The sequence below is a fragment of the Vicugna pacos genome, chromosome 8, assembly GCF_048564905.1.
Source record: "Vicugna pacos chromosome 8, VicPac4, whole genome shotgun sequence".
Taxonomy (NCBI): domain Eukaryota; kingdom Metazoa; phylum Chordata; class Mammalia; order Artiodactyla; family Camelidae; genus Vicugna; species Vicugna pacos.
In genome coordinates, this window is record NC_132994.1 from 9398542 (window position 1) to 9412394 (window position 13853).

Below are 13853 nucleotides of genomic sequence, written 5' to 3' on the forward strand. Positions count from 1 at the left end.
TAATAAGGGATGTTAATAATTTGTAAGCATATAAAGAGTGACATACAGATGTTTATAAAACTAATATTCGGCCTGTTTACACCAATTTGCTGTATGTTTGCAAGGTGTAAACCAACACTGTTATTTTCCTTTGCAGCAGGTATACTCCATACTAGAAGTGGCATTTTAAATAAAAATGCCAGTATGGTCCTTTACAAAACAATGGTTAATTATGAAAAGACAACATCAATGTGTATTTATGGACATTTATTTACAGAACTTAAAGAAAACAGTGAAGAAGGGTCAGCAATCTGAAGACACGACTGCGCATATATCTTGGAGAAGTCAATGACAGGGATAATTGAAAAGTACAGAAAGCAATAGTTTACATACAAAACTGTACAGCATCATGCATGTGTCAATGAAATGTTGACTCATTTTTAGTTTCCCACAATGAACGAAAGCCTCCATGTACAATAGTCATTACACAAAGACGTTCCAGAAATATTTTATAATGATATTCTCTCTGCAATGTTCATGCCTCATCATGCAGCATTGTACTGACTCACTGTCAGTGCATGGTCGATGTATTAAAAATTATTATTCTTGAAGCCGGTCAACACAATCAGATGACTTTCCACCATACCCTTCTTAAAGTGTTTCAGTTTGAAAGTATTCCTTGTGAGTCAGAATTTTTGCATTTGTTTTGAGAGATTGCAATCTTTTTTTAGGTCTTCCTAGCGGTCAATTGAAATATAGTAGTAGCTTTGAGAAATGAGTCATAGAATTTAACTGGGGTTAGGGATTTCTGTAACATTAATGGCACATTTTAATGGAAATAATACAAATTAAGCAAACATTTGCTTTAACGAACTGCTGCTTCCAACTGTAGGAAATGGCTTTTTATTTTTATTGGATACACTAGGAATGGAATGAATGTTATTTTCTTACTATCCATACACAGGCAGTGAGATTAGACTATTAATCTACATGCATAGTTTAATTATTCAACATTCTGCTGTCCATAACCATCTTGCGAGGTTTAGCCATAGTTATCACTTAGTATAACAAGCATGCAACAGACGTTAATAGGACAATAGGTATTAAGAATATCATTATAAAATATTGTTCCAGTAGCAATGGCTCAGGACAAATTTAATGCAAAGGCAGACGCAACTGGCCTGAGCATGCTTTTAAAAAAATCAGTCCATGGAAAAACAGTACCACCAACCTTGCAAGGAAATTGACCTGAAGCAGCTGACATAAGGTTAAAACTGCTGAGGGCAGCAGCCCACCTTGTTGATTTCCAAATGACCAGGATTCCAGAAAAACTGAAAAATTGACTGTTGGGAAAAGTCTTTAACATTTCAGAGGCTTTTAAGGTGTTCACAGAAACTCCAGCGTGGTACTTGGGGATCCGAAGTAGGAAAGAATGGTCGACCAGCCCGTGTACAACAGAGCGCCCTCCCCACTTTCTTTCTTGTCACTTCGATCACTTGTAAAAACACTTTAGGCTTGCTGTTCTACTTATATAGATTTGTCTGTTTGTTTCATGAAAAAAGATCATAAGGCAGATACGAGTGTGGACCTCTGTCAACTTGAATCAATGCAAAATGTGTTTTCATTAATTTTGCAGATCTTTTCTTTTATATAAAAATAATTCACAACCACCCTTGCATTGTTACAAGCAGCATGTATGCAGACGCCAGAATATTTCTGCTGAGAACTATCTACAGAGGGATTATGATTGCAAAGAGCCAGAGTTGTGTCCAAATAAGAATCTGAACCAAATAAAGAGGAGTAACATTATCAGTCAATAAGAGAGCAATCAGATAGGTATTCATAAAACTGCATACTGATAGGGAAGAAATGAAATGTTAAGTATTCATAACACTAGCAGTTTAATTTCATATTTATAAATAATGCTTTTCATTATCAAAAAGCTATGCTAGAAAAGCTGCATTCTGATGATATCTTTGTTACATAAATGACAAGATTTAGGTCTTTTTAGGGATGACAATAAGAGCTAGTATTTGCTGAGTGTCTATTCTGTGATGGGCAGAGAGCTAGTCACATTATATGTCTCTTTCTCATCTCATAACCACTCCACATAGTGGCCTTATCAGCCCTGTTTCACAGACGAGTCAGTGAAATTCAGAAGGGTTAACATGGCTAATAAGCAGCCAAACTTTGACCCCACGGTCTGACGCCAGAGCATACAATTTTCTACCATACTGGCTTAAACGTAAAGAACACGAAATCTTTGAATGAAAGATTAACTTTAGAAACCAATATTGATATGTGTTCGCCTACTAATAGGATTCACAAATATTTCTCTACTCTATAAAGAAACCTGTATTTGATGTCTGTTCAACAATAAATATGTGCTATTTGACATCTCTGATTCAGATACAGACAGAATAGGGTCTATTAACTACACATTTGTTAAAGGCAGTTAAAACCAAAGTGTCTATCTTGACACATAATTTTTTTAAAAAAATATTTTTCATTATGGCACCCAAAAGGAAGATATGTCCAAGAGTTTACCAACTATGCAGAGGTGAATGGATGGGTGGATGGATGGATGGATGGAAAGATTCATCAGTGGGAGGAGATTAGTCTAGTAAGATTTGGTAAGTGTGTAAAATGTGTTAAAGATAAAGGAGAACTGAGAACACACCACTAAAATACCATCTTGATGAACTAGTAAGAACACTAGTCTAACCTTTGTGACAGCAATGCTGAAAAGGTACTCCCCCAGGGGTAGAAACCTTGAGGAATGTGCTAAGTGTGGTTTTACTGATTTATATTTTCCATCCAAAGCTAGTCGAAATGTAATGATCTTTGTCATGACATACATATTCATTTCATTTGTGTTTCTAAGATACCAAAAATAGCCAGTTGAAAAGTTAAGTATTTCAGACAAGTAACAAATTATTCCATACTAATTATAAAAGGTGTTTTCTCATTAAACTGACTGGGTTGACCTGTTTTCAAGCAAGAAGGCAGCACAGTGCTGGCAAACCAGCATGAAAGCAGGTCTAGAAGACCTGGGTCTCTCATCTGTGCCTTGTCCCTAAGTAACCACGTTAGTTGACTGAGTTATTCAGCCTCTCTGGTCCTCGTTTTCTCACTTGGAAATTGGGAGAATCAGAATAGATGATCTGTAAATTCTCCTCTAGTTTGCAATTTCTGTTATGAGTTAGACATACGATTATACAAATACACATTAATTAGCCTCTTAACCTAGACATAAGATAATTAAAGCTTATAGCCTCAACTCACTGATGAATTGAAAATGTTCAGTTGTTCACTATACACTATGTTATATACTATAAACAACCAATCAGATTTACTAAAATTACAAGTCAGTTTTTCACAAAACATATGCACATCTCAAATTCTAGATTAATTAGAAAGGTGTCTAATTCTCAGGGAATGCTGGCCATTCACCTTTAAATGCAGCGTTCAGTTTTCTAAATGGCAATTAACATACTATATGATACCTGAACCAAAAATCATTCATATATTCTAGATCTTACAGAGTACTGGCCAAGGTACAAGGTTAATAAAGCTTATGCTATGGCTAAAAACTACAAATACTAAAAGCTCCCCCAAAAAGTCATTTCACCCTTATTTCTATAAGACCAAAAACGATCTAATGAAAAATAAAGTTCCTTGTGTAAGTAGGTAGAAAGAAACATGACAAAGATTGTACACCTACAAAAAAGCAGAATGCTGAAGCCTTTCAATGAAAGGTACTAAGCTTTCAACATATAAAAATTAAGTAGAAATTGGCTGGAAAACAGCATGAATACAGGGTACACGTATGAGCTGCAAACAGGAAAGAAAAGTAACTATGGCTATTTGGCTACTTTAAAACTAAGATGGAAACAACACCACAAGAAACAGGGCTGCAAGTTGAATTTTTGAAATACCCCAACAGAAATACTTCACATCTGTCTGCAGCCTATTGTCCCCAGAAAGGCCTTGGCCACAAATTTTGTTAGCCTTTCATAGGCTCCTGGGGCCACTTAGTTGGAAATTAACACCAGAGCTGTGCTGTCCAGTCCCAGAGCCAGGAGTCCCATGTAGCTATCAGCACTTGAAATGTGACCAGCCCAAATGAAAGGCACTGCAAGTGTAAAATACACACCCAATGTCAAAGACTTAGCACAAAAAAATGCAAAATGTCTCACCAATAATTTTTATATTGATTACACATTGAAATAGTAATTCTGTGGTTAGATTAGATTAAATGCAATATAAAGATTAATTTCTCCAGTTTCTTTTCCATTTTTTAATGTGCCAACCAGAAAATCTGAAGCTACATATGTGGCTTGCCTTTGTGGCTCATGATATATTTCTATTTGATTGTGCCAAACTAGAGAATAAGTCCACCAAAATAGTAAATCTTACTAAAATACCATTATTAAATGCAGGCCTAAGGGGATGAGAGACAAGAAAAGAAACAGCTTAGGAAAGGAAAGGAAAGAGCTGTTTCATGTGGAAATAAACAGAAACTTAGAAAGATAAATTATGAGAAATATGGAAATAATCAGTAACGTAGATAGTAAAACATTCTTTTTAACTGCACTTTGCTAACCAGCCATTATCCAATTCAGAACTGATATTTTTTCCACTTACATCATTTCCAACCTAATTTTTGTCCTAAGAACTCACAATTCTTTCTGATTTTCAAACAACTGTTTTCTTAATGAGCAATAAATAGACCACTTCAGTGAATATCTAAAAATATCTTTAGCTCAGCTTCCAAAAAGTTCCTCAAGTGAAATGCCTTCCTAACAACGACATGGCAGAACATCAGAGACAATCTGAATACTCCTTCACAGAGGCCACTCTGTAAAGCCTCCACATTCACAAAACATCAGTCAGAGTCGAAAGCCAGCAAATTTCCTTCTGTTTTCTAAACATGTTGTACATTTTGAGACTGCTCTTCCTAATCTTAATTTTTTGTACCTGCAGTCTCCAAGTACAGATTCAATAGAAAAGTTTAGGAAATCTCAGCGTTGTCATGAAACAGGTCTACCTTCCCATAACCTTTAAAAAAAAAAGCCACTAACCGCCCCCCGCCGCCCCCCCAACTTCCACACTGTCCTCTCACAAAAGTATTATTGCTTTTCTTCCTCAACTCCGTCAGGCGCATTTCTTGGTTGAAAAAAATAAATGTATATTTTTTAAGATGTCTTTTATGGTATGACCCCATTTACCTTGCAGAACAGTAACTCTAGTTTGTCAGGTCTCCGGTGATAATTGAGGAACACAGAAGCCCCCATTGGGTTAATACACAGAAAGGGCTTGCTGGGCGAATACTGAGAAATGAATGCATTAAGTGCACACAACAGAGAGAATAAAATAAGGCTGAAAATCCAACAAAAGTCCCTCATTTTCTAGGGGGTGGAGCGTACAGAGCCGTTCGGCAGACCTCGAGGCCAGGAGACCCATCTCTGAGCCTCTGAGCGACTCCGCACACAGGTCTGACGCTGAAGGGAAGGAGGGAGGGGGAAGGTGGTGACCGGCTCGCCAGGCGCCCGCTAGCTTCCTAGACTGAGAACCTTGGCCCAGACCCAACCTGTCTGCGTGGGGCTGGGGCTGGGGCTGGGCTTGGTCCGGGAGTCTCCGAGCCCAGCGAATCAAACACGGACAGCAGCGACCCCGGGCCTCGCGAACCCACCCCGGTCCCCTGGATCTCTGCTTGTCCCCCATTCCCTGGGCAGTTTGGCTGCTGCCTCTTTGGCCGGCACCGTCCGCCTGGCAGACTGAACTCCCCACAAAACACACAGACGCGCAGAGCCGGCGGGGTGGGAGTCTTTTATTTCGTGCTGTCAGCGAGGTCGCGGCCCCGACGGAGCCAGGTGGTCCCCAGCCACGCGCACGCCAGCGCGCCCGCGCGCCGGAGCTCCTGGGTACCACCCGGAGGTGTCCGCTCGGTGAGCCGGGTCAGCCGTCGCCCCCTCCCGGACGGTTGGTCCTCTCCGAAGGCGGTAGTGTCGGTGGCAGTGTGGACAGCACACCGCAGAGACAAGCGCAAAGAGACCACACAGCACTGTACGCAGTGGATTAAACAGAACACGAAAAAGCGGGACCTGACAGCTGGGAAACGGACAAACCTTAGGAGGAAGAGGCGGCGTTTCTCCAGAGAGGAGAACCCGGGAGAAAATACGAAGCGCAGGGAAAACAGCAAGCAAGAGGCCAGAAAGGTTTGCCTTTTTTTTTTTTTTTTTTTTAACTCTCTAGAATTCTGCATTCTCACGGGAGAGGAGGAAGGAAGAGCCTTTTACCTTCTGCCTCAATGGAAGACAAGAGCAGGGCCGCGCCCAGGGCGGCGAGCGCTGGGGGTAGCGTGGTCCGCATGCTCGGCCTCCGGGCTCACAGCCACATGAAGGGACCTGCGGGAGGAAGCAGTGACCGCATCAGAACCGGGCCCGGGAAGGCCTAGAACCAGGTTAGAACTGGAGCCTGGACTGGAGCCAGGACCCGATCAGATCTGCCTTAATAATCACAGGGCCCAGCCCAGCATATAATGGGCCTATTGTGGAGCAGGGGAAGTCGAGTTCATCTACAGCAATTTAATCACGGCACTAAGGGGGTGTTCAAGTTTAAAGAGGGTCCTGTTTTCCTGGAGGCTGGTCCTGCTTAGCATCCCGGGTGAAGGCCTTACCAGGCCCCACGTGACTTCATCCTGCCTGAGTGATGGCTAATTCAGGGGTCATTTTATCCCTGACTCAACTAAATGTCTCTTCCAGCTGGGATTTTATTTGGAGGGCTGCTTTTTCCTAGCTGCTGAACTCTTCAGGTAACTGCACTTTAGTGGTCTCGGAGTAATTTGGAAAAGTATAATAAACCTCTTTTACTCTCTTTTTTCTTCATTTGGTTCTGCCTACAAATATGTAGCTCTTGAAGGTCTGAAATGGATTATACAGAACTATGTAAGTAAGGCCCAAGGGAAACTTGACCCTCCTGCTAGCTGTGTTGTCTTCACATCTGATAAATCTTTCGCTCAAGATGAGGAAAAAACAACTCTGGACTACATAATAAAAAGGCAAAGGCAATAGAAGAGACAAAACACACTTGTCTGTTTTCCCAAGACATTTTTTTATAAAATTCTTAGGAATAATTAATCTTTTCATCGAACTGTTCATGTATTCCAGAAAATTACAGATTTATATGCCCCCAAAGAAAACATGCTCCAGAAGAAAATATATTCTCACTTTTCCTGAGTCCTTAATTAGGTTATTAATTCCTTAAAACAGTCTTATTCATCTTTTGTCATTCCCGGCACACAGTCGGTGCCTAATCCATGTTGGTAGAGGGGAATCTTCTAAAACATTCTAAGCTCCAATTCAGAGACAAAAGCTACTAGCAATGAACTTAGAAGTGGGAAGGGGCCAGAGGCAAAACAAAAAGAGAGCTGACTCTGAGGTCCATAAATTACTGTAAGGCAACAGAGAAACGAAGTCATGCTTGGGAATCCAAAAATAAGCCAAAGTTCGAGCCCTCTTTGAGAAAAGAAACTGACAAGCTCCAACCATGTCTTTCCAAATCATTGACACCATGTATTAGGGCAGCTTTCCTCAGCCTGAGTGTAAATTACATTTTAAATGTCTGATGAACAGCCGTGCCAAATTGCCCACAGCTCCTTTTTAGGAAGCCAAGATTAAAATTTTGTCGCTGCTCTGGTCATCCAAGAGCTCTAGCAATTTCTTCCTAATTAACAACTGTTTGACATTTCTAACCCTTTTCTACATCAGTGAAAAGCGAGAGGTGAGACTGGCCTATTGTTGCCGTCATTTGGCCTTAACTTTGCTATAATAATTTCCAACTGCCTTGGCAGTCGTGCTCGCGAAAAGTTAAAAGGTTGACAATCGACCCACAGAAAAGCTGCGTGCAAATTTTTTTTTTAACCGCTCAACTCTCCTCAAAAGCCTGTATGGTGGAAGGGCTATTGTCCGGGTCTAGAGCGCCACCTATCGGCTTCCTGACAGCCGCACAACGCATCATCTCTGGTCAGGGTATCTGAACATAGAGACAGTTCAGCCAGCCGGCCAGGCATTCCGTTCATACGTATTAAAAAGAAAGAAAGAAAGGGAAAAAAAAGTTTTCTCTCCTTTTAGCCAAGACATTTATCTGAACGTCTGAATGTTTAGCAACACTTCATTGAGCATTCTCATACATAAAGTCTGAAAGCGGCCGCCCCTACGTGGCAGCGAGGATTCCCTCACTTCACCCTCATGAATGAAAATGAGTCAGTTGCGGGGGAGGGGGGATGGGATGGGGAGTGGAAGGCTTAAGGGATTCTTCTTCTGCCAACTCGTCCCCTCCCCCGCCCCACTGGAAGAGGCCAATTGCTTTAACTCTCGTGTCAAGTTAAAAAAGGAAATTACACCCCACCCCCACCCCGTGGGGTTCCCTCCAGATCCCGCGCGTGTCACCTCCCTTCGATCCTACCCACGTCGACCTCGACCTTAGTTAGCCAGGGGCGAGCTTAGCTCTCATTTCCTTTCTTGCCCTGTCCCTCCCCAGCGTTCCAGCATACTTCACAAGGCCACGCTGCCCGGGCCGAGGTGCGGGGAAGGGAGTTCCGGAAAGCCCCCAGCGGTCACCTGTGGTCCCTGAGGGTGCCTATTCGGTGTACCTCTCCTGCTTCCTGGCTACTGGTCCCTGCTCCGTAAATACACACACTCTCTGATCCCTACACTCTCTAGGATATGGTATGGAAACTACTTCAGAGGTTCCATGACCCAGACCAAAGCACTCGAGAGGTCGGGAGAGGGAGCTGTCTCCAGAAACTGGGTAAAGCCGCCCAAAGGTGAGTCCCCTAGAGCTGAACTAACACACCATCTCGGATGCTTTGAAAAGCCAGAGAAGGCGCCTGAGCACTCGCCCAGGAATCTGTCTCCAGATGCCACACACACCCGCGCAGCCTCGACGAGCGGCAGAGCACTCAGCCGGCCCTCCAAAGAATTCCGAACCGTGCGTCACTAAAATACCTTCCCCGCGCGCGGGCTGCGCCCCTGCAGCCGCCAGGCAGTGAGCGACGGGCGGCCGCCGAATCCCGCGCAACCTTCGTTCAAGTCGCCAGCCTCTCCAGACGAAATGCCTTTACAAACGGGAACACTGAACAGGCTGCTTTGCGCACACATAGCAACCCTGCATGGGCACGTAAGAAAACCTCCAATTCTTTCTCCCTCAAAGATACAAATGAATCACAAAACTTCATGATACCCGGCAAATCTCAGGCACATCTCCACTCTCACGAGTCCAAACGGTGGTTCCGCACTCGGAATTATAAGTGGCTTAGAGCGGAGCAAGGAACAAACTAGAAGTTAGTTTCCCCAGTTATCTTTGGAAGGAAAGGGGTGAGGGGGCTAGAAGCCGACCGACCTGAGGCGGCAGTGACCGAGGTAGCGGCGGCGACAGCGGCTTCCCGGCGTCGTCGAAGCCGGCGCTCGGGGTGAGCCCTGCACGCCCGGGCGATGGGCGCTGCCTCCAGGCGCACCTGGCGGCGGCCGGGAGGTGGGCAGCGGCGGGGCCACCGGGGAGGAGAAGGCGGAGGATGAGGATCCCGAGCGGAGCGGCGGGCGCGGCAGGAGAGGCGGAGACGGCTGGGACTACAGCTGCCCGCGCGCGGACGCGTCTGGGGCGGCTCGCCTTCGTCGAGTGAGAAGAGGCTCCGCGTCGCGGGCTACTTAATAGAGGGCTGTTCCCAGCTCTCAGTTTACTCCGTTACGAAACGCCTGAGAAGGTGGACGGCTGCCACAGGGTGATGTATGCTCCTCCGGCGGTGAAGGAGGTCTACTTTTGGGAACGTGTGCATACTTCGAGCATTCCTTCTGCGTGAGGTGGCGATCGCCGTAGTAGCAGTGCCCCGCCGGGGAGAGGGGAGGGGGGCAGGGAGGAGGGAGGAGGAAGCGGGGAGGGGGACAGCCGCAGCCGGGTTCACTGCCAAGGGAAGCCGCTGACTCCTCCGCTTGGGGCGGGCTGGGGAGCTCGGGTTTCCCTATACGTGCGATTTTCTTTAATAAATTTATTTTCTAAATTAAGAACAATGGGAGGGAAGTAAGCAACTCTCATTTTAAAAAGTGCAACAGTGTGACGGACCCCACCCCATCCTAGCCCCATCTCCCATCATCACCACCTACACCTTTCTCCCCCTCCGTCCTGGGTGCACTTAAAACCGATTTACAGGGTTTCCATTAACTAACTGTCTGTGCACGCGGCGCGCCTTCTGTCTTTTTCAATCTTGGGCTATTGGAAACCCGGACAGACGCCTGCGCGGGGCTCAGCGATGGGATGGCTTTCCCAGTCCTGTCTCTCTCCCCTGGTGCTTCGGAACGGAACTTAATTTAAGCCAAGAGAGAGGGCAAGGAACGCTATGAAACCTAGGGATCCTCAGAACTGGATGCCGCTCAGGAACAAGTTCCATCCACCGTAGAAATTTCTTACTTGGGCCAGAGCAAAACCTGGTCCCGAAGCTTCAGACTGAAAACTCTGCCCTTAAAGTCCCCAGGGTAAAGGCGACAAAGGGGAGTAAGATCCCCCACGGCCCCCACTGCTGGAAGCCGGAGGCCAAATGTGGGGCTGATATTCTGCCAGCATCTTCTCCTCGTTTTGCCGCCCCCTCCTTGCTCTGCCCCACCCCCTTGGCCCTGAGCGGGGACCCTGGCACTGAGGGGTTTCCAAATCGTACTAGACGCAAGGGAGGAAGCGAGGGGCTCTCATACTGTGGCATCAGAAAAACGCTTCAGGAAAGGTTCAGATTACATAGGTCTGCGCGCTCAGCACAAGCCCTGCGCCTTTTGGCCTCTTGAATCCCAGGGTTTACTCCTGCAAGCTTAAACTACGGGGGTGGAGGACGGGGCGTTCGGAGAGGAACGCCGGAGCGGCGTCCCTGGAATTAACTGCCCGCAACAGTAGAGCAGGTCTTGTGGCCAAGTCTCTTCCCTGTTTGATCTTACATCTGCTGATTTGGCCTTCTCTCCACCAGGCATGATAGTCTCCGAACTTGTCTTTAGAATGACAAGAACTCGCAGGGCGGTCCCCTGCACGCAGCCCCACGCACAGGCTGCTCCAGCGAAAGCCGGAGGAAGCCAGGGGGAACACTGAAGACAGAATGGAGGAAAATGGGAATCGCCACCTCTGCACATTCCCCGAGTACGCACAGCCCACTCAAAGTCCAGCTGGGAGCTCACACAAAGAGCCCACACACGCGCAGTGCACAGGCCTTTCCCCTTTCAAACTCTCACAACCTCGGTGTCTGGCACAAACGCCCCAGCGCCCCGGGCGTGAATAACCTGACGTGCACCCGGCCCCCGCCAGCGCAGCCCGCGGCGATCACTGGGGTACCAGTGAGCCCCATCCCCAGCCTGTGGAGAGCCAGCCTCCGCAGCCCAGCCAGCCCCTCACCCGCACTCTCACTCCACGCCCCCTTCATGGATGCACGTGGGCGGGTAGCAACCTCCGGGACAGCTCGGGAGTGGAGAAATCCTGGCACATTCGTCAGGTTACCCGGGAGTGCTGCGCCGCGGCCTGGACCGGCCAGGGACGCCCCTGGGAAGCCCACACCCCGTGTCTAGAAAAGGAAAACGGCTGCCTTGCACACCAGCCCAGGCTGGCTGGGGTTTGCATTTTGTCCAGGTGGAGAGTGTGTGTGTGTGTGTGTGTGTGTGTGTGTGTGTGCGCGCGCGCGCGCGCTTTTTCTTTATGCATTAATAAAAAACACTTGTGATGGCAATGTTGTTGTCTAGGATATAAGGTAACTCTGGATCTCGATATTCTTAGTTTAAATAAAGTTCTCTCCTTATTTTGACCTTGAGCTGCAAATGCATCTATCCTCCGGGGAGTCGAGCAGTCCGGTCACGCTCCGGGGAGTCGAGGGCAGTGGCAGGCGTCCGCTTCCGGGGGCTGGAGGCCGCAGACTGGGTGGAAGAGACGTCTGCCCCAAGAGGACACGCATTGGGCCGCTCTCCAACCCCGCGCGGCAGCTAGAGGCTCGCGTGGCCTTCCTCTTTTGCTCAGAGCAATCTTGTTCACATACTTAAATTTAATGCGTTTGAAAATAGTTGCTGCAAAAGAAGTGTAGGTAACTAAACGACCAGCCGCTACAGCCCTCTCTCCCTCAGAAAAAAAAAAAAATGATTCCTACGCAAAACTTCCAGAACAGGATGAGAGAAGGGAGCGGACACCCGGGGCGGGAGGTACACAGACACATATCCACAAAGTAATCCAAGCACAAGCTTTCCCAAGGGACAGGAGTTCAACTCAAACGCATCCAGAGGTGCACTTCGGGGGGCCTCTCAGCATGCAGTCTACACTGGCCACCGGGGGCTTTTCCGCTGGTCTCCCAGTATCGTTAAGTGGACAAATGAGTGAAAAATGTGTAAACCCTCTTCCAACCTGTGCCCTTCAGTAGTTCTTAATACCCCGTGGAACCCGTTAATATTTGCAACAAATTGATATTTATCGACTGAGGCAGAGCTGGTTAGATCTATTTAGTTTGGATTTTTCTGTGGTTTTTATTCCTCAGGCTGCATCCCGGAATCTCCCTCATCTCACTCTCCCCATCTACTGGTGGGAACCTCGTCTCCCTCCGACTCCTGGGTTCCCGGCGGGTCCCAAGCTTCAGATTTCTTGTCCGACAGCGCAATCTAGCGGTCAGCATGGGCCCTGGCGTCGGAGGTCAAAGTTACAGAACGTAGAGGCTGGAAGTCGACGGGTTTGGATGAGTTTTGGAAAATGTGTCATCCATCTATCTGACTCCCAGGATGGACTGAGAGGCGACAGAATAGAGGCACGAGTGGGGAAGTGACAAATTTTCCTCGTGCCCTTTAATTGGCCACCTATAGAAATTCTTGCCCCAAGGCTGCTACCGAGGTTCTGGTCAGGGGTAGATAAAGGAAGAGGTGCTAATTTCGGGTCACAGAGCCCCCCTTGACTTCCGTAAAGGCAAAAGCAGCCTCTTCATTGATTTTTGAGGGGTTAACACAGCCAGCTTCTCGGCCATTGGCCATAGCTGTTTCCATCGCAAATTCTTGCTGATTTCCTTTGTGTGCAGGGAAAGAGAAACCTGGGCTTCGCGTGCACTGATCGTCCAGCTCTCGGGGCTGCGTGTGGGCTGTCCCCAGAGTGAGCTTTAAGGTGTGAAGAGAGGAGGTGGTGCTGCACCTGCGCAGATTCTCAGAGGCAAAGTCGGTGACAGCCGGAGTGCAGAAAAGGGGTATCTGAATCCTCTTCTTTAGATCCCCGTTCACTACACAGGTTGAAACATACTTACTAACACCTTCCGTGTGTTTGTACAGAGCCAAGACTAGAGCAGTGGCCGTAGAGATAACTCTGCAGACGCCTCGCCCTCAAAATTCTATCACGTAACACCTGGGACATCTGAAGCAACATCATGTAGGGCCCACTTAAATCTCCCAAGAGAGTCTGCCTACAAAACGTTTTAACATGAAAAGTGAGAAGCAGCGGACAGCCACTCGCTCTGCACTAGCAAAGCTGAGGACTCGGAGACCAAAGCCATCCCTAAAGGAGGGGAGAGGGAGGCAGTGCACTCCTGCCTTCCTGACAGGTTCTGCTTCTTCACAAAGGACAATTTCGTATGTATTTACATGCAATGTAATGTATATGTGCAGTCAAACTGTAATAGTTCTACATAATAAAACTGAAAAAAGAAAAATTGACTAATTAATTGTTTAAAAAAAAAAAGCAGACAAGAGCCCAGATTTGGGATGCTCTTGAATGTGGAATGCGCCCTCTGGTGGAGAGGAGAAAAAGGGTGGTCATTATCAGCTAGAATTCATTCTTTATTTTCACCTTGAGCTTTTATTCAGCAAATGATGTAACTCTAGTCACGA

General features: G+C 46.7%; 1 protein-coding gene across 4 annotated transcripts in view; it reads right to left on the bottom strand.

The window, feature by feature from the left end:
* COL12A1 (collagen type XII alpha 1 chain) overlaps window positions 1-9658 on the bottom strand; it is a 113981-nt gene extending 104323 nt beyond the window's left edge. For 2 of the 4 annotated variants that reach the window (XM_072965509.1, XM_072965508.1), the window contains exons 1-2: window positions 9385-9657; window positions 6282-6389 (exon numbers count right to left, since the gene is read on the bottom strand). In XM_072965509.1, the coding sequence (XP_072821610.1) occupies window positions 6282-6354 (73 nt within the window). In that variant the 5' untranslated portion in view covers window positions 6355-6389; window positions 9385-9657. Of the gene's footprint in view, window positions 1-6281; window positions 6390-9384 lie in introns of all 4 variants that reach the window. The other 2 variants (XM_072965510.1, XM_072965511.1) reach the window with 2 other exon arrangements.
* Window positions 9659-13853: the final 4195 nt, after the last annotated feature.